Genomic DNA, 23,890 nt, shown 5'->3' with positions numbered 1-23,890 from the left:
GCAGTAGCTTGCACATCTTGATTCCTCTAGTCAGAGACACAGTGAAGGCCGTGTGAATACGATTTATTGTAATAGCAGTCTTGGTCAGCCTTTTCTTCATTTCACTGTGTTTCATACAATTTTCTATGACTCGATGATAAAATTAATCACTGTATGCTCAAAGTGGCTGCAGGGTATTTAATGTTAATATCCTACCAAGGAGATTGCAGCTGTGTATTTTTTTTTAAAGCAGACTGTTTGCTTTTATCTTTATATCCTAATACAACTTTCTACCTTTGATACTGTTTTTTTTTAAAGAGGTGAGTGTCTTTGCTAAGTACTTACCAATAGATTTTTTGATTTTCGAGTACTAAGTCTACTCCCTTAGTTATGTGAATTGGTGTTTTTCTGGTTTGTTTCCCATTATAGGCGATATTCTAGCCAGGTGTGATGGTGTGTACTGTAATTCAGTTCTCTTCAGGAGGCAGAAGCAGAACTTGAGGCCAGCCTGGTTTATATGTATAGGAAGACCCAGTCTTAAAGTACACCCCTAAAGGAGATGGCATTCTAAATTGGCAAATGTGGCTTAGAGACAGATTATTGAACTTAAAACACTGGAGTCCAGGATTGTCATTGATATGTACAACACATTTTCTCTCGTACTTAAAATGTTCACCTCTTTTATGATCACTTTAGAAAAACTGATGCTGTGGATATGTATGATTCAACCGGATCTCCTTGGGACACTCACACCATAGTTTGCGACGATAGCAGCAGGCTAGGAAAGTGGCTCAGCTGTCAATGATGCCACCAAGCCTGATTACCTGGGGCCCACCACCATTGGAAAGGAGAACTGGCTCCCACAGGCTGCCCTCTGACCCCCATATACATGCCCTGGCACCTGTACACCCATAAGCCCTCTCCCACTTAGTAAATCAAGAGCAGACCGTAAGAATGAAAGCCAGAGGCAGTCTGCTTTCCCCACTCTCTGTGACAGCCATTGTACACACACACACACACACACACACACACACACACACACACACACACACACACGCGCGCGCGCGCGCGCGCGCCTTTTGTTTTAGTGACCACCCCATGGGCTAGCTTGTTCTGGGCTAACCACAACAAAGGAACAGGTTTCAGGGAAAACATTGACCTTGACCTTGAGTGAAGGAGGAGGTCATTTAGTGACCCTTTCAAACCCAGGCCCTGGGCCAGTTCTGAAGTACGCCGGCTGTTGCTCGCACCCTGATACCGTGGTAGCAGTCAGTGTGCTACAAGAGCACATTTACTGCTGTGTCAGGAAAGGGTTGACGTGGCCTTGAATAGCCACCTCATCTCTGACCCATCTACAGAAACAAGACAACCAGAGTCTACACTTCAGGTCTCGTCTCCTGCCTATCTGTCTCCTTAATTTAACCCTCAAATACTTCTTTGTCTGGATCATTTTATCCGTCAGTGTTCATAAGCTGCCCAGTTACCACCAAATTATTCTGTACATGTTCTCTTTTCTCTTGACTATAAACATGGAGACTCATATTATGACCTGTGTATGTTGGGAGAATGTCTGAACACATAATAAATACCCCTCATACTTTTGAAGCAATCCCCTTTAAATTCTGTCTTGGTCTTAGTAAGAAGTTGGTGATTCATTTCATAAGAACACACAAACGTGCTTGCAGTCCACTAGTAAGTGTCAGTTGGGGCATCACCTGAAGCGGGGCCGCATGCAGAGAGTCTCTTCCTTTTATCTCCCTGTGGGTGGTCATATTCTCTGTGATTGGACTTGCTGTAGCAAACAACTTTGGAACCTAGGGAGGTATTTGATTATTACTAACCTGCCTTTATTTCGGAGCCTCTAATGTTGACAGCCCAGTCCATGTGTGATCTACTGGTGGCCAACACAATCAATACACTGTGCAGGAGAGAAGTCTCTCTAACTGCACTGTCTCCAAAAAACAGTAATGTGAAGCCTATAGAAAATGCTGGAGAAGGGATTTTAGAAGTATGTGAAGATCAAAAGATAAGTCCTCATTGGCTCTCTGCTCCCAACTCCAGTGTCCCACCATAGCACCCCGTGAAGACAGCATTGTCTATGCCTTTGTGAACACACATATGCACATACAACTTGAAATGTTTTAAAAGGAAAAAAAACAGTTGAAAACTGAATTTTTAATTTCCTAAATAAGTAAAGCTATCTTGCTTTAGTTTTAGTGTTTTAAGTTATACAATTGTTCCTTCTATGGTATAATTAATTATTTACTTCATGAAAGTGGTACTGTCCAGCTTTTCCTATCTATAATTGTTGCTATTGGGACCATCACTTGGTATGTGAGGCTTTTGGTTTTTAATTTGAATTTAAATTTTTTTTAAATTTTGAACTTTTTTTAAGTAGTAGAGTTCCAGTAGTATAAGTGCCAGAATAAATAGATGGTATATGCATTTTGGATTCTATAATTACCACCAAATTTCTCTCTAAAAACAATATTTTATCCCAAATCGTAACCAAAGTTTGATGATTGCATCATGTATTAAGTGTATCTTTACAAATCTTGGTGGACTGCATGATCCACAGCTGTCCGTATGGAGCCATGGACATCCACAGACCCGTAAATGCAGGTTATAATCTAGCTTTCCTCCACACAGAGCTTCAGCACTTGACTTTAGCAAAAGAAGTAGTCGTGAAATTGAATGTCAAAGAAAAACCTCTCTCCCATGAGTTTTCTTGGGATAGTGCAGAGACCTGCACTCTTCGGCCTCTAGCTGCAGCTCCTCTAATCCGTGTGTTCGCTAGGTGAGCTGTTTGCTCTCATTGCCCGCAGTAGCTTTCTTACACCTCCCTCTGTAGCCTGGTCAGTATGTAATAGGAGTCAGCCTGTGGAGTAGTAAATGATGAAGGAAAATATCCGCAGACTCTCTTTCTGTTTTCTCTATTCTTTTGTTTATTGTTTCTGGTTTTGTTTTTTTGGGAAACATTTTGTCCTACCTCCTGAGTTGCCTACTGGGACTACAGGTGCGTGCCACCATACCCAGGGCACAACCGGAGTTTTAAAGCCTCATTTAAAGTAAGCAGGGCAGACTATTGCTAGAGCTTGCAGGCATAGGAGAGCCCTCTCTAATGAAGGCTGAGGCTTTTGATCTAAAAAGAAAACCTTCTGAGGACTTGGCATAAATATTTATCTTTGTGTACCCAGTAATTGTTAGGACATTTTATCAGAGAAGTATGGAAAATGGCTTACCTGTTACTATGTAGCTTTTTCATGCTGTTTACATGCTACATTTTTAATGAGTGTTGGAAAATGTACACATGCTTTATTGCTTTTTACTTATAAAAGATATATGAATAAACTACTGAAGACAAGTAAATTAAATGATATTAAGGGATGAGGGACGGTCAGAAGAGAGGGAAATGGTGGGGGAGGGGCTGGAAACTGACAGCTCTGTCTGAGGCCGAGACACTTGCATTGGCACGGGCCGCTCATTTGCTTTCTTGGCCTCTAGCTAAAGGGAGGTAATTGGTTAGAGCATAAGTGGGCACGCCGTCATCCGTCAGCCCTTCCTCTGTCATCAGCCCCCACAGCTGAGAAACCAGGCCGCTCTCTGTACAGCTTTTGGAGAAGCCACCACATCCTCTCTCGGTAGTAGACTTCATGGGATGGCTGTGGAGGAGCTGAGGGAGGGTCTTGCTACTTGAACTACTACAGAATTATAAACAAGCATTAGTCAGACATCATCTTAAAACAAGGATTAAGAATGGAATTGAAATCTTTTCTTTATTTTTTTCCCATTTTTTTAAAAATTGGGTAAATCTTCTTTACATTTCAAATGTTATTCCCTTTCCCAGTTTTCTGTCCATCAGCCCCCTAACCCTTCCCCCTCCCCTTCTCTAAGGGTGTTCCCCCTTTCCATCCACCCCTTCTTATGCCCCCTCCAATAATCCCCTGGTTTATTTATATTGGACTGGGGGTCTAACCTTGGCAGGACCAAGGGCTTCTCCTTCCATTGATGCCCAGCAAGGCCATCCGAAATCTTTTCTAAAGAACATGTCTATTCAGTTTATATTTATCACATTTTTAAACAGTGTTCTGATTTTCTTTCTGCTCTAAAGAAAGAGCTTTTTTTCTAAAACAGTATGATAGGACTCTTCCATAGGTCCCCAAAAGAGACTAATCACTTCCACAGTATATTTTTCTGCTGTCTGCATTTTGCCCAAATAGAGGAAATTTGATAATTTCAACAAAGGGTAACATTACTTCTAAGTATCAATGGCTAAGAGCATTATTTGGAGGACAGTGAGAAGGCTCGATGGGTTAGGCACATGCCACCAAGTCTGATGACCTGATTTCAAGCCCCAATGCTCACATGAGGGAGAGAACTGACTTGCACATGCACCACACTATGTAAACATAGAAAAATGAATGCCTGAAAAGACAGTTTCCTGGAGACAGTTGATCAGAGTAAAGTCAGAGGAAAGGAAGAGTTAACCTCCTTATCCTGCATTAGAACTCAGAACCCACCAGAAGCCTGCAGCAACTGTGTCTTCACGGCTCAGTTTATAATGCACATGGAGAGTCGGTGTTATACAATGCCAAGAAGAGGCGGCATCCTTACTGTGCGACAGTCTTTTCAGCATGATTCTTAAAATGTGCTTCCTTCAGAATGGGAGAGGTGCCTGAGTGGTACCTTGGGATCCTGAGTACTTTCCTCTATTGTTAAGATCCACGACATGCCAGCCAAGACACTTAGCATCCTCTCTAACGGCAGAAGCCTTGTTCTTTCCTACTTGAAGGAGAAAAATAGGAGGGAGTAGGTCTGAAGTGGTGCCAAGGCATCCAGCGTGCCCTAGGAACTTCGATAGGTTTTAATTGCGAACTAAGTTAAGTACTAGACTTCGACTAGACAGAGGTTCTTCGTGTCCACGAGTCCTCCTCTGCTTCCTCCTCTGCTGTCACAGTACCAAGTGGGAGGTGAGTCAGACTCACACTATCTGTCTGGAGGCAAGTAACTGTTTCACTGCTGACCCCTCCCCCCTTTGCACCCCACAGATAGTTTCCCTTTCCCCAAAGGCTTGAAGCTGATGAACTGAAATTTAGTAACAAAATACCCACAATGTTTGATTATACACTGCAAATATTATAGCACTTATGAACAACAACATCAACAACAAAACCCAGGATAGCTTTTAAAGCATTTAATGTATGGATGTAGTGATTCTGGTTGCTGCCTAATTCAGGATATTTAATAGTAAATATATAAATAAATTACCTAGGTGTTTTTTTTTTCATTTTCTTCTCCAAGTTAAATGCTTAGAGGGTTGTCTCTGATTATAGATGACCACTAATAAGTAGAAATAGATTCTGCAGCTCTTACCTTTTTATATAATGCCAAGTCAAGGACTCTAGAGTGTACAACCAAGACATACTGGGATTCAGATAACCCCAGATTTAGAGTTTATTTTTAAATATTTTTTTGTTATTGAGCAGGCTAGCTAATAAATGGTGAAGATGGAGCTTGTGGTCTAACATATGGTGGGCAGACAGTTTACCACGGAGTCGTGTTCGCATTCCAGCATTAAAGCTTAAGATAATGCACTTTGAAGATAAATATCATCATTGTAGTAATTAGTAAAATATTTAGTCTCCTGGCCTACAATGTCTGTGATGCATACCTTATGTGTAAAGTATATCAAATAAAAGCTTTTATCCATTTTACCTTTGCTTTCATTCTTATAACTAAGTCACCAGATTTTCCTACAGTCTATCAGCAGACTTCTAATTTTTATTACCTACTTGGTGTTTTTACTCTGGAAATGTAGAATATTGAATCAAGATAGAAGCCTGAGACGCCTAAGTAATTTGCCAATTCTTTCTAAACTGTTCCTTGAACTGGGATTCTAGTACAGGCTTAGAGCTTTACAAACCTTTGGATTCACATCCTCTTTCCCATAGCACTCTTACAAAGTTGACTAATTCCAGTAAATGCCAAAACACCCCAAATACTCAGCCAAACCAAGTGTGGTTATTTCTCCAACTGGGCAATAACCAGAGTCTGTATTTCTGTGTCTGTCTGTCTATCTCTCTCCTTCTCCCCTCCGTGTGTGTGTGTGTGTGTGTGTAAATGATTCCTTAAAGTTTTAGAATGTAATTTTAGAGCTGTTACTTTTAAGTGGGGGAAGGAATCCTCGATCATTATTTAATTCAAGTCAAGAATAATTTGAAGATTATAATATCATTTATTATTCTTTGCTTCAGAGAATTAAGAATTGAGTATAGTCTGCAATTTTTAGAGGTCTCTTAATGTAGGTCACTTTGCCAGTTCAGACCTGAGAAAATAACATTGTTACCTCCAATTCAAGTTCATCCTACTTAAAATACTTGGCTTCCTCAACCCTGGGTTTCTCTCATACAGTTCAGGACTCTGCATCTGAGAGCCCTTACTTGAGGCACAGCACAGCCAACCTCCTGTGAAGCAGACCCAGGTGTCAAGGAGAACTCTGTGTTGAGGAGGCAGTTAAACAGAACACACCCACAGGAAAATATACAAAAGGCAGACAGCCATTCTAAGAGTAGATGGTGGATGTTTGTTCAAATCATCAGAAGGAAGAGTAAGAAGGAATGATAAGTAGCCAATATGAGCTGCCCCTGAGATTTGGGGGGGTGGGAGCTTTCAGTAAGATATTGGAGAAAACTTAGAAGTTGAGATCCTGTAGTTTAGTTATTTGGAGAGTGTCTTCTGATACATTTCCATAAGAAATCTATTGCTGTCTTTCCACAGAGGGTATTGTGAGAAGGTCCCAAAAATAAAGATGGATGGGTGGGTAGATGGATAGGTTGGTGCGTGGATGGATGGATGGATGGATGGATGGATGGATGGATGGATGGATTAAGGACTCTGAATCCCTCTCAGATACTCTGATATCTCAGATAGTCTTTAGCCTTTCAAAAAGAGTCCTTATGGAGAAAAGTTACTTTTGGGGTTCCTTCTCTTTTTGATACTTTCCTGTAAGTGTTTGATTCCCAGATTGTTTAGGCAATAAGGATAGACAAAATCCCTCACTCTTATACAGCTGGGCTATCAGCCTAATTGGCCAGTCCCTAATTAGAACAACTTTTTCCTCTACCTGGGAAAGTCTCCCAGGTCTTCTAAGAGGCTTCTCATTCCCACTGCACTCACTGCCTCTCCTCTAGTATTTACGTGGGCCTTCACTGGGCTCTTACCCTGACTGCCTTTCTAAACCTGGGCTGTCTCCCACAGCATGCCCTCCTTCCTGATGAATATCCTCTGTTCTCCTTTTGTCCTGTCTCCAAAGTATTCTGTACTCCAGACTCACTATATTTAAAATTGAACTCCCAAGTCTGGGCACTGTCTGTGTCAGTGAATTGTCCCATATTCGGTATAGTAGTTTAATCTAGAAGTCAATGCTCCACACATGCCGCCATCTTACCCCTCCCTCCCATGCTCACATCATCACCAGGTCGGGTGCACCTGTAATACTTTCCCAGACACTTGGTGTTAGACGATAATGCACAGTCTTGTAGAAAGCTTCGTTGTCCTTATGATCTTGGTGTGTCTGTATTTTTTTTCTCTTGTTTTTATGCAACAATATTTTTAGGTGTATTTCCATTGTAGTACACGGAGGCTGTCACATTCATTCTTATGGCTACCCAATTAATACTTCATGGTAGAATGCTGCAATTGGTGCATAGCAGGATGAAGAGTATTCCATTCTTCAACCTCAGGTAGCATCCTCATGAGTTCCCACTTGCTGTCCCCAGGGAAGAGAGCCTGAGCTGCTCAGCTGCACAGCCCCAGTCTTTCTGTCTTCCAGGGCTGTCCTGTGCAGCTCGGCCCGGGCCTCTGCTCTCAGGTTGGACGAACTTCTACTTCTCCCATGCACCATGCTTCTTTCTGCCTAAGGCCTCTGCCCAGCTTCTTTTTTTAGTCCCTCACATTGACCCATCCCTCTTTCCCCTGCCTTTAGATGACTTCTAATTAGCTTCTAATCTTCTTAAGGCAGATCTCTCAGCTCACTGCCATTTCCTCAAGGTATTGTATTCTAGCAATCCACGCAACGGGAGTTCTCCTAAGTCTACTGATCTCTGACCTATCTTTAAAGAGCTGTCACCATACTACACATATACATACATTTGTATCTATTATTATTATCCTGATTTTTCTCTTACTCAAAACCATGCTTTCCTAATAGTATGTTCCATTCAACTATAGTATGGTATAGAATCAATGGATAGCAAAGTATAACAAGTCATTAAAAAAATAAATGAAACAGGCCAGATCAAGTTCCAGGACAGCCAGGGACTGCACAGAGAAACCATGTCTCAAATAAAACAAAAGAGAAAACACACAAACACAAACACAGAGATGAAACAGAATAGCAAATATCAGACCATTTTATTTATGCTGTCTTTCCAGTCAGACTTTATAGTTTAATATATACCTGTGATCATATAAGCAAATAAATGCATAACCATAGTATAAATTATATTACTATAGGTACTAGATATTTTAAAAATAGCCCTTAAATTAGTTAGAAACAGGGATTCTGTGTGTTTGGGAATACCATTGTATCTCCATGTCTTGCCAAGAGGCAGACTAACAGAGTTAAGATCGGATAGACTGACTGACTGACTGAATAAATGTCTCTTTTTAAGGTGGCTCTTATCCCACTGTACCCTCCTCCTAGGGTCAAGCAGACCCAGTACCTAAGGAAATACACGTGATTATCTCCTTGATCAGTTAATTTCTTATTCAATCATTAAATGACAAGTGACATAGAATCAAATATATAAAGTGTCTAAAGGCTCCTAAGGATATGAGACATCAGGAGGGAAATGTTCTCATATTTAAAATCCTAATTATAGATCTTAGACCAAATGCCATTGTTTTATTGTCTTAACAAGTGATGAAGCTTAAATTTTTTCTGTAAGTATCTGGGTAACTTAAATTTCTCTGGTAGTCTTCACTCACTGGGCTTACTACTTAGCTGTTGTCTTTTGTGTGTACTTCAGCAATAAAATATTTATGCAGTTTGACAAGGTACTACTGCAGCCTGGGTTACACAGCAGCTGCACTGCCTGCTCCCGTGTGTCTTGCTTTCCCTTTTTAATCTTTGTTTTCTGCAAGTAAAGACTTGCGTCAGCGTGTTGTTTGTACAGTAGCAGATCATGGGGAAGCGTCTTGAGTTATAGGAACGGGTGAAAGGCTCTGCTGAGGTGACTTGCTCCATATTTCTGGGTGTCTTTGAGAAGTATTTTTCTAGTATGTCCTACATAGATCTTCCTACATCATGCATTTGTAATAAGACAGTTTTGTGGCTCTTTAATTCTTTAGGAAACTTGTAAACCTCTCTTGAACAACAAGGAGGCTCTGTTCCCACAACATGGAAATACTTGAGTTCAACAGTAATCCGCACTTAAGCATAGAATAAGGAAAGTCTTGGAACTCCAGAGTGATTTGCATTCATTTCAGTCATAAATTGGTATTTATCATTGACACTGAGGTTAACTTTAAAAGGTTAACTTTAGGCAGAAAGAGAGTCTGACTCATTTCCAACCCTTTTCTCAAGACCTCTACGTACAGTCTTAATCAGGCCGTGTTCCCTTCGCTTTCCAGGTGCTCCTGACCCTACGGCGGGTGCTAGTATTGACGACGAGAACTGCTGGCACTTGGACGAAGAGCAGGTGCAAGAACAGGTTAAACTGTTCCTCTCCCAGGGAGGGTACCATGGATCAGGGAAGCAGCTTAACTTGCTCTTTGCAAAGGTATGGTTGTCCCGTTTTGAAGATGTATTCCAAGTATAGGAGCATGTATGGGAACTGTGTAAGATCCTATATGGACTGGGATGGAGATTTTAAGCTAATGAACCAGTGAGAAACGTGTGTTACAATACAACCCTTTTTGCCCTAGTTGACTTTTTGCCACACAGGGTGCCATTTTTTGTCTCTCTTAGTTACTGTAAAATGATACTAATTTGTTACAATTTTAAGAGAAATTTTCTTTCAATTGCAAAAACAAAGTGATGGTTTTAATGTTACTTGACATCCTTTCAAGTGTTTTTCTTTTCTAGTTAGTTTTCCCACATGGAGCATAACCATAAACATAACACTTCTACACATAGAGCTTAATAATTTTAGTGATACTTAATGTTAGTTTCAATATGTAAATTAGCTTCATAGACTTCAGAGTTCTAGTTTCACATAGCGTATAAACTAAAAACTTGAGAAAACTGTCATCTATAAAGCTTTGAGGTGCTCTGTAACTGATAAATTTCTCATCTATAAAACTCACAGTAACATATCTCTTTCCTTTGTTTTGATAGTAGTGTTAAAGAGTGGTGTTATGTTCATTTCAGCTTCTAAAAACAAATGGCCTCAGAAGTACCTGGTATCTTTAACACAGGTTCTCTGTGGTCAGAACATTGCAGAGCATTTGTTCCCATAAAATCATTTCTAAATACTGGATAAAATGCTTTTTAAAAATAATAGTAGGGCTATCGAGATGGCTTGGTAAGTAAAGAACTTCCTACATAAGCATGGGAACCCCAGAGCCCACATAAAAGCTGGGCGTGGTGGCATGATTGTATTCCCAGCCTCAGGGAGGGGAGTCTAGCAGCCCAGCCAATGGGTAGTTAGTTACAGACTTCCAGGTTCAGTTACAGACTTTGCCGAAAAGAAAAGAACAGGTAGAAAGTGATAGGAGCCCTACGTCAGCCTCTGACCTCTGACCTCTGGCCTCCGGCCTCCACTCTGTGAGCACACAGGTGCTTGATAACCTACACATGGACACATACATAAGCCCCCTCACCCCCAACACACACACAAAACCAGTGCTAAACCATTATATTACCCTTGAGCATGTAGTCATTGTAGATAATGTACTAAAGTTATTTTTAGGGGAACAGTTAATTTTATTAGTTGATCCTTTTTTAAAAACAGCTTCTCTGCTATTCATAAAAATGTAAAGTTGTGGCTTTATGTTTTGTGTTCATTTTCAATTCTGAGAGATTAACATGATTTCTGTTATTAAATATGGCCAGAGACTAGTGTATTCCATTAACAATACTTATCTTACAGGCTATATGTAGATTGCCAGTTCTACAAAAGTTTGTCTATTCTGTAATGCATTAATGTAATCTATAGAGACTTCGCACATAATTTAATTATTTCTTGGTACACAGGAACTTCAAATTTATTATTCTTTAGAGTTAATATTTTGAAATTGTATTAGCTGTGAACAATAGATGTACTTGAGTTGATCACTGTACAGTTTGGGCTTATATGCTTAATAGTTAAGCATTTATTTCATTGCTGTTGCTGACTACGAGCTTAGAAATGTGTCAGTATAAGAAATAAAGCAAATCCATTAGATTTGCAGACAGGAAGCACTTCATGTGTATTCATGTCTGCAAAGCACCTTGTGGCCAAGTGAAAACAAGTTAGAATATATATTTTAAGCCAGTCTGCAGTTGTCACTTTTGTCCCTATGTGTTACACATATGTATTACATATGCCTGTGAGGTAATAGAAGCAGCTAGTTTTGGAGATGTATAGATGTGTATATTATTTTTAAGGCCAATATGGACTCTGACTCCAGCTGTTATTTTTTTTTTCTTCTTTTTTCTATTTTTCGGAACTGGGGACCGAACCCAGGGCCTTGCGTTTGCTAGGCAAGCGCTCTACCACTGAGTTCAATCCCCAGCCCTCCAGCTGTTATTTTGTTCATTAGGAAGTTGCTCAGTTTCTTGGAGGCTTGGTTTTAGAATTCAGGAAATGAGGGTTACGACCTGGTCTAGTCTACATGTTGTTTGGAAATTCAGTGGTGAACATTAACATATGTCCAACTCTTTAAGTACAATGTCGAGCAAATGACAACTCCCTTCCCTCCAAGACATCGCCCGTTTGTGACTTTCCGCTCCTTCCACACTGGGAGTAAACTTTTAGGCTGTCCTTTGGGTTCAGGGGACAGCGCTTGCAGGTGCCTCACAAACTCAGAGGCCCAAGGGGCTGAGGGAGCTCAGTACTGAATGCTGACGCCAGCCTGGGATGGAGGCCCGCGGCCTGCGTGGGCGGCTGGATTGCACATGAGCCAATTTTGTTCTTGCTTTGCCTTTCCTGTTAAATCCTGAACAGAGTCCCCCTCCCCACCTATAGGACGCTGATTTACCACAGGGACAACTGGTGTTAGGGTTCTCACTTGCTAAATACCTTCTGAGAGTCGTACACCTTGAACTTTTATGCGCTCATTTATGGTTTCTTCAAGAGAGACTGATCTTGGTGGGTTTTTCCTTTTACGTGGGAGGTATAGCGCAGAGACAGGGGTGTGTCACAGTTTTAGCTTTGACAGTCCCACTTCAGTCAGTAACTCAAGAGACTGGTTTTGTTGTTTGGTGCATTGTGAAGCATTTGCATAGAATGAGCATTCCTAAACCCCCAAGTTCTGTCCAGCTTCTCCTCTCATTGCAAAAACCTTATGTGAGTGAGTGTGCACAGGCCTTTGTGATTACAGATTCTGTACTGACAGATCAAACCATCCACAGGCTGAACACAAGGACCATTTCCATTGAACATGTACAGGTTTTTCTTCTTCGTCCTCCTGGGTACCCTGAATATTAACACAGCATCTCCTGGATTAACAACACAGTTTTGTGTTAAATCATGAGTTAATGTAAAGATTAGTAAAAGTGTTCATGTAGAAATAGAAATTGGGCAACAGCAGGTTTTACTGTTTCCATGAGGTTCTGGCCCACAGATACTTGGGGATGACTGGATGTTAGTGCTCTTATATGAAATAATTCAGGAAGAAAGAACATGCCCGAATTATCAATATATCTCAAAAAGTAAACTTGTTGCACAATTTTATGAATATAATAAGAAACCTTGAGTTCTGGGGTTAAAATTGATGAATTGTGTGATATGTGAATTATGTCTCAAGAAAATTATTACACTATCAGATCAATTTACAGAAGTCCTAAACCACAGTGGAGTGCCTTGGGTTCTGCTACTCTGGTGGTAAGCGTAGTCAACAGAAGAGTCAGGAGCTTGAGAAACTCTCTATAATTTTGTGTGTGTGTGTGTGTGTGTGTGTGTGTGTGTGTGTGTCTGTGTGTGTCTGTGTGTGTCTATGTGTGTGTGTGTCTGTGTCTGTGTGTGTGTGTCTGTGTGTGTCTGTGTATGTGTGTGTATCTCTGTGTGTATGTGTGTGTGTGTCTGTGTGTGTGTGTGTGTGTCTGTGTGTGTGTCGCTGTGTGTGTGTGTGTGTGTGTGTGTGTCTGTGTGTGTGTGTCTGTGTGTTTGTGTGTGTGTGTGTGTGTGTGTGTGTGTGTGTGTGTGTGTGTGTCTGTCTGTCTGTGTGTGTGTGGGGGGGGGTGAGTCCTCACGCTGTTTCTGTGGTCCTGCAAAGGTGTGCCATCACAGCCCTATGAAGCATCACTTCATGGATTTGTCAGGTTCAGCTACCTTTTCCAGTGTACTGTTGTGCTCTGTTGAAGCATGAATTAGCTTGCCATCTATTTTGTTGAGTATAGTCTGACCACAAGCTAGATTTGGTTTAGATAAAAGGCATGCTCTGAGGAAAACCTTAAAAACGGAAGGCAGAAGCCAGGGACTGCTGGAATCTCAGCAGTCAAGAGGCTGACACAGGAGGATCATGAGTTAGAGGTCAGACTGATCTGTATAGAAAGACCCTATGAAAAGACCACACACACACGCACGCGCGCGCACACACACACACACACACACACACACACACACACAAACCACCTTTACCCTACATGTGAATAATTGTTCAAACATTTGATGTCTTTTTTTTTTTTTTAAGATTTCTTTATTTTATTTATATGAGTACACTGTCACTGTCTTCAGACACACCAGAAGAGGGCATCAGATCCCATTACAGATGGTTGTGAGCCACCATGTGGTTGCTGGGAATTGAACTCAGGACCTCTGGAAGAACAGTCAGTGCTCTTAACCACTGAGCCATCTCTCAGCCCTTGTTCAAACATTTGAAATTGAGAAGTTGAGGGAGCGTCGTTATCGTGTGTGGCTTCTAAAATGCACCTTATGGTAACTGTGGTGCCTTCTATTGTTATCACACTGCAGTGTGGGATGCAGAGCTGCTTTTCATACTTTTGTGTGCCTTAGAAGACCGGTGTGAAATCACACACAGACAGACCCAAGAAATAGAAATACGGTATTTGTCTCTTGTGTTGTTACTTATTTACTTATCAATCTTAATATGTTTTTGTTTGGTTTCCCCCACTAGGTGCGGGAGATGTTGAAGATGAGGGACTCCAATGGGGCCCGCATGCTGACCTTGATCACAGAGCAGTTCATGGCTGACCCTCGCCTGTCACTTTGGAGGCAGCAAGGCACTGCAATGACTGACAAATATAGGCAGCTCTGGGATGAGCTTGGTAAATGAGTTTTCTGTCCAACTGCATTGGGCTGTGTGTAGATAAGACCACAAGTGGGTGTTTAAGGTCGTGGTCCCGAGGGATGCTGCAGGGAGCTGGCCCCGTGCTAGCCTGTGCCAAAGGGCTTTAGGCAGATGAGTAGAAAACGCTCAGACTACTGTGGTGTAGTGAGTTGCATAAAGGGAGCACAGGAATCTCCCTTAAATACTTGGCAAAAGGTTCTGTATGTCTGTCTACAGTAAGTGGTTTCTGTCATAGGACTGGTCAGTGACAATTTCATCTCAATTTTTGAGTCTGCCTTCCTTTTTGCCTTCATTGAACTTCTCAAGAGTGATTTGGATAACTCACTTTTTTCCCAATGGATACAGACTTGGATCAACCATTGTTCTTGAAAATGGAAAAGATAGTGCAAACTCTAAAATGTATTGCCTAAAATCTCTGGTCATTAAAGATATAAATATAGCAGGTGGTTGAAAAATGTGCCTTTTCTTGTGCTAAGCATGAAAATACTGGGTGTGAGCCTCCTTGTCCAATGCTCATTGCTACAGAAATAAAAGCATGACCTATTAGTTTCATGAGAGGAAAATGCTTGTTGCATGTGTAGAGTTGGTGAAATTTCTGGTGATGAGAGGTGAACACTACTTGATTCATCTTGATCCCAGGCCTAGGTAGCTGAAGAGGAACAGTTGTCTGTGAAGGTCCTAATCACAATGGAAGGCACTTTCGGGAGCAGCTGTTTGGAGATCAGGAACTAAACCTCAGGGAGGTTCTAGACTTGATGAAGTGAGTTGTTAGGATTATGTGGCAAACTCCTAGAACCTGACGTCAGGGCTTCCCTCCTGCTTGTCGGGGAATGTGACTCTTGGTAGAAACTCTGGCTGGTTTGTTTCTATAAGCACGTCTGCTACTTGCTAAATATTAAGATGTATTAGTGAATGATTTTCTCCAGTGTTTCTTAAAAATAGTATATTGTGTCCAGTACCTTACTTGGCCCCCTGAAAATCTGATAGTAGCTCTTCTCCCAGTCAAATTTAAATCAATCTGTAAGCACAGTAAATAGCTTCCATGCGTTGCCGTGAGGTTTGAGGGCACAGTGTGGAGTTGAAGAAGAAAGGGTAATACATGGTTTAAGTAAACATTTTTTACAGAAAAAAGTCATTTTCCAAATCAAGCCTTTTTAGCTTGTGACTATAGTACATGATGAATTCGCTAGTTGGTTCATAAAGGTTAAAAAGGACTAGCATTAAAAACCAATAATGAAGGGGATCATGTAGGGAAAAATGCTGGATTACTATGAAGTGTATAAAATTTTAAGCTGCAGTACATAGAAGTGTGAAAGCATAAATAGCTGGTTAGGAAACAAGTGCCACTTGAATATTTTCAGAGTGCCAAGAAAAAAAGAAAAGAAAAAGGAAGGAAGAAAGAAGAATACAAATGATAATGTAGAATGAAGTTTGCATTATTCACATTCAATCTGTAGTCACATCTCACCTTTCCAAGTTGGTTTTGGACAATGTATGCCGAGACCATCAGTCAGCAGTAGGAGTTCTCAATGGGAGTAAGATTTTGGCAGCTGATACATATTCCCTGGACAGGACTGCTTTATAGAGACCCGGGCTTTACTCAAGATGTTTGATGGCAGACAAGGATCAAGAACACAACTACAATCAATCAATCAATCTCTCTCTCTCTCTCTCTCTCTCTCTCTCTCTCTCTCTCTCTCTCTCTCTCTCTCTCTCTCTCTCATACACAAACCCACACTCACCCTCTCACCTCCTCCCCACACCCTACCCTGAAATCGTTGGTAGAGGAGCGAACTCCGCCTGTGTACTCCAGTGCCAAGTAGGAGTCACTGGCCATTGTGGTGGGATCTGAAGTTTGTGAGGAGTCCCCCACAGAAGTCATAGTAATGATCACATCCTAGTATCTGGTCACCAAAAAATTAACTTAAACTTCCTTCTAGACTACAAAAGGAAAGGCTTTTGCTTCTTAATAAAATGGGGGAATTTGACTTTGTGCCCCTACACAGGGCTCCCATTGCTTCAAGGCTCTGCTTTGGAATTAAATGCTGAGCACTGCCAGATGCCAGACATTGAGGAGAGGCTGAGTTTTGTCGGCAAATGGGATCTGCAAGTTAATTGGTGTTTTCTGCAGGCTTCTGGCTGTGAAATGAAATTGGAAGCCCTTTAGCCACATGGATAATACAGGACCTGAATACAAATGTCACATGTCACCATCAGGACCCACTGTGAGACAATAGTGTTCCCACTCCAACATTGCACCATTACAGATCATTTAAATATGGGGATTACATTTAAACTAAAAGCCCCATTTGCCTTTTACTGCAATTTAAATGTCCTCTTAGCAAAAGCTAAGTGACAAATTAAATGGAAAAAGTGCCCACATTTTTAAAGCTGTAATGCAAAACAACCTTTTATTGCTTCTCATGTGCCACGGATGAATCATTACACTTGTCAACCCTAAACCAAGCCGTAATTGGAGCAGCTCCTGCTATCAACGTGGGGCCGCTCCCTCCGTGACAGCTTAATAAAGCCGAAACTGTTAAATTAAATCTCAGATGCTTAACTCCTTAGCACCAGTGGATTCGATGGGTCCATGTCTGGCAGTGGCCAATGCACCAGGAACGGAAAAAAGATTCCTGGCGTGAAAGCTTCCGTGGGAGAAGAGTGCACAGGCACCGCAGCCAAGTAACTCTGCTTCTTGGCAAAGGAGCAGGAGCCATCAGGTTGTCAGCCAGGAAATGACAGAATCTTTGTCAGAAGACCAGATAGCCCCCTTCCCAAGATTCCTAACTCTCTGGTTAGATGTGATTTATGGAGTTTCACACTGTTGATGCTTCAGAAGTAGTTGAAAGTAACACTTTTTTTTTAACTTTGCCTTTTCATATAAATATGAAAAATTTCAGTAGCCCATTTCGTCCCCCATTCTCCAGCCCACAGAGAGGACACCTGTTCCCAGGATCTCTGTGCGTGTGGCACTCATTCGGTCTGAGGTATTCTTTGTGACGTCCTCCCTGGTGCTCATAAGGTGGGGCAGGATACCGATACATCCTGTTATGACCTTGCTGTTACCTCTCATTTGCACATGCATTTATCTTGGGCATGAACAGCTTTTCAAATATTAATTTTACTCTGTGTGTATGATGCCCATTTTCCAAAACACAGGGCAGCATTCTGAGGATGAGCAACTTTGTATCCCCAGCAGCTATGGGGGAGTCTCAGGGCAGAAAAGAAAGCCAAGGCAGTGGTGGAGAGGCCAGAGGTTTGATCAAGGCTTTGCCTTAGGAATCCGTCAAAGACATACTTCTGCCCTTGCAGGCTTTATTTTCTGGAAAGCAGATCTTAGAAATAACTTGTGGGTTGAAAGAGCAGCCCAGTGCTGACTTGTGGCGAGCACACTTCATGTTAGCCCTGCGAGCTGCCTGTTTCCTGGCTTAATTACCACGCAAGTCTTTAGGGTGTGAAAGGGTATAGTGTGACCTCTCAAAGGCTTCAGTGGGTCTCCTTCCGTAAATGTTTTATAAGACTATAATTTTACTTTGCATCATAAAGCTATATAGATTGTGGCTACCAGTCTATTAACACCTAATTAAAATGGATGTCATTTAGAGGAAACAGTTACATGCAGTTTAATTACAGTTTTGTCACAGGGAGAATTCTTAGATTCATTTTCAAGTGTTGTGTAATACCTTTGCCCACTTTGTTAGTTTTCTCTGGTGGAAGACCATTAGCTGTGCTTTCTGGTACATGGACCCTTCTCATAGGTGAAGCTGGGTTCAAGGGCAGAACAAACCCACAGGGGCTTGTTCACGTTTTTCATGAGAACAAGGTGATGACCCTTGGAACTCCTTTACATCTTTTTGTGAGCACAAATAGGCAGAGTTCAATGCTTCTTTCTAGTTCTGTGTCATGGGAAGAGTAGGGCAACAGCTTCCACGGTCCAGAGAGAGTCAGGTGTGAGACCCAGTGGCAGTTACATAGACCCAGGCCACTTGGAGTCAGGGTAAACTTACAGTCACCAGTAGAGATCTCAACCCAATTAGAGCCATATTTGTGGAAAAATACTAAAAGATGACCTGCTTCCTAGACCCAGGGTGTTTTCTCATTTGCATCCCAGACACAAAAACCAGTTTTTCCACACCTACCTCGTTATTCTTGAAGTCACACATTCAGAATATATCCTCTTAATTTAGTATGCTCTTCGTTCACAGGCAGAAATTAAAATCTAAATGTTCTGTACTGGGGAAACATCATCTTACTTCTCTGACCGCGGCAGCCTTAATAACAGCCACCCTAACTTTCTGTGGTAAATTAAGATTTTGACACACATTGAAGTCAGGTGTGACAAAAACCCAATTGAGGAGTCACTTGCTTTGCATCGAGAGCTGAAGAGCATTACAAACTGGCCGGTTGTATACAGGGTTACTTCATTAGGGCCGTGGAGCAATCAGCAATCCCAGAATGCCCTTGCAGCAGCAGAAGGATGTCAGCACAGACTGGGAGATATCCACGCAGCTGTCAGGGCAGACACCCCATGGCGGCTGCTTGTCATCTATTGGTCTGTCTTCCCCTGGGCACCAGAAGAGCACAGCTTTACTACCGCTTATACTGCTGGTGCCTCCTTCTCCTTCTTTCCAGAAGTTTCAATTCCATTGACACAAAGCAATATATCCAGAAGAGTAGAGGCACTGGATCCAGATTCCTGTATTGGCAATGGTTCGAATACTAAGGAGGGAGTCAGACTCGAAGGCATCAGGAGACATGTAAATTAAAAGTTATAATGAGCCAGGAAGCCGTTGACGCTAGAAACTGACCCGTGAGTGTGGTTTATAAGGTGTTGATGGGAAGGGTTTACAGGAGAGAAATAGTACTAATGTTCCAGGAAGAAAAAGCAGTGTGGACCAGGACAAGGGTAGGCTTAATGTAAAAGGTATTTACTATCAAAATAATAGTTGTAAGATGTCCAGTCCAGCTTTGTTCATTGGTATTTAGCCTAAGAGAGGAGGAAGGGGCTCAGAGGCAGCAGAGGACCTAGGTGGTGGTGGTTGCTGTTGTTGTTGTTGTTGTGTTAATTTTCCATTTTGGTCTGCTATTATTGACAGCACAGTTGTCCACACTTACTTTTCAAGCACTACACTGGGCCGTCTCTTGCCTGCGTTCTATTACTTAATCGTTCAAACAACACTGTGATGGAGGTATACTTTTTAGTACTAATTTCACCGACAGGAAAACGGAAGCATAAGAAGGCGGTAGAGTTGTCTAGACAACATTATCAGTTTATCATAAAATATCGTTAGATGTCTCTGTCAAGCATTTACACTCTGCACAGGCAAAATGGAGGCGACCAAGTGGCCACGATTCTTAGCAAAGGGACTTGGCTGTTCGCCTATCCTCACTGCCACCATCCTGGCTGAACTTGCTCCAGGCGGTCTAGCTGCTTATCAGCAGTCATGTTTCCAGGGACTCTTAACTTCAGGCCCTCTGGAAAAACAAACGCGTTGGTGAATAACAGCTCTGTGCTGCGTTTGAGAGCAGTAGTGGTAACAGTGAGGTGGTCGCAAGCACAGAACAGGCTTACAAAGTTGGGATCCAGAGATGTTTTGGTATTGGGATGCCCCTGTGCTGTACCTGGCCTTGATGGCAGTCCTGGAGTTGGCAACACTTCTTGATCTCATGCAGTTTGTAGGTTCTGCGAGCCTGCCTGCTCAAAGGCAGGAGAAGTGAGGTCTCTTGGTCTCTGTTTCTTCCTGTGGTATAATGCAGAGCTCGTCCTGGGCACCAGGTCCTCCTACAGGGCCTGAGTTCTGCATTTGTATGACTCCATGTTCTTCGGTCACAGGCCTAGAAATTCTCTTCCTGTGGGATTCAGAGGAGGGGAGATTTTTCTCTGCTTCATAGAGTAATTTATAGTTGAAATCAGAAGTTAGAAAGGAAAGAACATAAACTTTACAGCGAACAAACCTATGATAAATACTTCATGTGTAATTATCGGAACTGTCTTTCTTTTGACTGCAGTTTCCAGGGTTTAATTATCCATTTAATACCCCATGTAGGAAAGAGAAAAACTGTAAATATGTATTAATAGGAAGTAATAGACTCTTGGGATTAAGTGAGGTCATTGAGGGTCACTTGGTTTCATTACAGAACAAATTGGAGATTCTTTCTTTTTTTTTTGTTTTTTTAAATTGGAGATTCTTAAAGATACTGTGGTCCAAGTTATCTGCATGTACAATTAAATCATTTATAACAAATTTAGGATGGTTTCACTTTGTGGTTTTATAAACCTCTATCCTAAATATAGACTGTAGTAGTTTGGCTAGAGTTAAGATAGGATTTGCTATAGTAAAGCCATGTATGCATACTGCATAGCATTATTTATACCAAAAAGGGACTCTTTCCTTCATTTAATGTTGTTGATCTGTAACAAGTCATTGATAACACACATTCTTCCTACATTAGTTGCTAATAGAAATCTCAGAGTTGGTATTAGGTGCCCTGTTTTTCCCCTTAAAATGATTTCTAGTAAACTTCTGTCCCCACTTCCTCCTCTTCCTAAGATTTACTACCGTACTTTTCCTCAAGAAACAGCCACCAAAGGGTGATGCAGATGTCAAGATGCCACTACAGGGCTGTGGATCTAAAACAGTGTTGTCGTGGTGTAGGATACAGAGACAGTGGTTCTAAACCTTCCTAATACTGCAACCCTCCCCATGTTGTAGTGACCCCAACCATAAAACTATTCTCATTGCTATTGTTATGGATCATAACATAAGTATCTTTGGAGATAGTCTTTTGCCAAAGACCCACAGGTTGAGCAGTGCTGATGAGGATGGAGAGTGAACATGAAGTAATAAAGACTGTGGAAGATTTCTTCCCTTGGTGGAGCAGCATACGAAGATTCTTGGGGCCTGAGAAGCCCCATCTTAAGCTATGTGGAGTTTACAATGACTTTGGGGAGAATCGGGCATGCCATGGGCTAAATGAAAATAAGGGGTATCAGAAGGCAGGCGAGAAGCAGCTCCAGGATGGCTGTTGATGTGAGCTGGCACAGGGCTGGTGCATCACAGATGCTGTTAGTGCATTAAGTGGTAGTCTACAAGGAGGGCAGTTCCGAGGGTTTAGGCCATGCTTGCCTTCCTTGGAAGGTTTCAGCCGCTGTCCATCAAGGCCCTAGGGCTAGAAGAGAGGGAGGAGGGACACAAGGCAGAAGGCAGGTCCCACTCAGATCCAGCACTGTAACTTGCTTTATTAGATGCCAGACTTTCTGGGAGCAGTTCTGTGGAATAAAAATTCTAAGGTTAGAAATGTATCTATCTTCAATGGTGAATTCTTGAAAGAGTCACTGATCTATATAAAGAATGACATAAACAACTTTCACATAGAGTTTGGTGGCAGAAAGAATCCAAAATAGTTCATAGCAAGGGAATTTTTGTGAGGCTACCGTAGGCTTGTCTGATCATTTCATAACATCTTAATGACTTTCTTTGGTATTCTAAAATTAAAATTTAAACCATACCACCCGAGTAAGAGCCGGCTGCTTCTCTCATTAGTGGATTGGCACGAGCTGATAGCCCTGCTGGGGGCTGTGTCTTTCCTTTGACCTGGTGATAAAGCAACCAGGAAGGGAGAGAGTGTCTGAATATGGGTAACTCACTGGGCTTTCTCCTGCACAGGTAACCTTTGAAGTGTAAAGGCCAATCTCATTTTGACCCGTGACAATTAAAGCACCGTCGACACCTTGAGAAGAATATAAAAAGAATTCATAAAGTAGAAATCAGAATAGGTCCCATGAAATGGCTTAGATAGAGAGCACAGCTTGGATGATCCAAGATAGCATAAATGAGGAAGCCCCAGTGAAGTCCCAGTTGAAACTGAAAGTCATGCTGGAGTCAGTCATTGACTGTACTGCTAAGAACTCAACACATGTTACCAGCATGCCTCAGAGTGTGTGTGTGTGCAGAGAGAGAGAAAGAGAGAGAGATCTATATATAGATATATAGATAGTGCCTCTGGTGAACAGATCAATAATATGCAGAATACGTTCTTTCCTAGATGTATAGACCGAATCATATAAAGGATATTTCTGAAAGTATTAAACTTAGTGTATTTAATATTAATAGTCATCTTGTTATTGGTCTTTATTAAGACATGAAACCTTATTAAGATATAAAACATCTATTTTAAAAATCTTTTTTAATCTCTTCTTTTTAAATTACACCAACTTTCCCCCTTCTGTTCAGGTGACTAGAACCTTGAAAGTAATACATGTAGTTTGCTGTTTTCCTGTAAAAGTAAAAGCGCGTCCGGCACGTAGTTGGTGCTCAGTAATACTTGGGAAGATGAAAGTGAGCAAAGCTGGATGCACAGTGCCATCTCCCTTCTTGGGAGCCTTAGGGGACATATTTCTGGTGTAAACACTTGAGAAACATTACTCTTGACTGCCATTGGCTCTCTAGTCTCCCACATTTTGGTCGATCTAGCCTTCTCTGGCCAGGATATTCATGGGTGCCCATGTGTGCATGCATGCACACGGGGCGTCCCGAAATGCAAACAGTTTAGAGTCCAGAAGGGCACCGATTCCCCCTTGCCATCCGTGCTGCAGGTAATCTATTGCATTAATCATGTAGCCTGTGGGAAATGCATGGGGAGTGATTATACTATCATCCACAATGCAATCAGCATGAAGCACTTGTCAAGACCAATACATCAAAGTTTAATTCAGTAATAGGACGAATTAGAGCAAAATGAAACATTCTGCTCTCTAGGAAACCCAGCACCCACCATAAGTTCTTTTCCCACTCAATAGAAAAGTCAGTGCATTCCGAGATTGTTTTGATGAACAAATTGGCAGTCCACTTAGACAGTGCCCCCTCCCCCACCCCTGGTATCTCACGCAAGTATAGTGCTAAAGTGTTACCCGGCCCAACAATATTCTAGAATGCTGGGCACTGCTAAATTTGATCACTTCTTAGTCCAGCTTTTGATGGACTTCTGTCCTAATTGGCTCTCAATGCCCAGCAAAAGGAAGAGGATTTTACCAGTGGCTCAGAGGTGCACGGCAGCAAAAATATGGGTCAGCGCTTTGCCAGAGGAGTAGCAGGCCCATTAACAAGAACCTCCTTGTGTTCCTGTAGTACTATGTACCAGAGTTGTGTATGGGTGCTGCAGTATGTACTGGGGAGCTCACAGCCTTACCGTCTAGTCAGGACCCAGAAGAAATAAATGAGAAATTAAAAACCACCCAAGACAGCCGCAGCAGCATTATGCAGTAGAAAGCACAATGCAGAAACAATTTGAGGATTGATCCCATGCATCTGTACGTTAAAGTGAAGTAAGTCACCACTGGAAGAACCTGCTCTCCATCCGACACCTTTCAGAAATAGATTTATATGGAATTGGAGTCGTGACCATTGAGTGAACTGTGTGGAACTGTTCATAACGATGGCTCAGTCATGTAGCC

At 41.8% G+C, this 23,890-nt stretch overlaps 1 protein-coding gene across 1 annotated transcript in view; it reads left to right on the top strand.

Annotated features, from left to right (window-relative positions):
* The window catches only part of Zswim6 (zinc finger SWIM-type containing 6), a 192,906-nt gene that overhangs the window by 135,654 nt on the left and 33,362 nt on the right, over positions 1 to 23,890 (top strand). Inside the window, 2 exon segments of the mRNA XM_032898917.1 lie at positions 9,613 to 9,761; positions 14,260 to 14,410. Of these exon segments, the coding sequence (XP_032754808.1) occupies positions 9,613 to 9,761; positions 14,260 to 14,410 (300 nt within the window).

This window comes from Rattus rattus, chromosome 3, assembly GCF_011064425.1.
Source record: "Rattus rattus isolate New Zealand chromosome 3, Rrattus_CSIRO_v1, whole genome shotgun sequence".
Taxonomy (NCBI): domain Eukaryota; kingdom Metazoa; phylum Chordata; class Mammalia; order Rodentia; family Muridae; genus Rattus; species Rattus rattus.
This window is presented reverse-complemented; position numbering and strand designations above follow the sequence as displayed.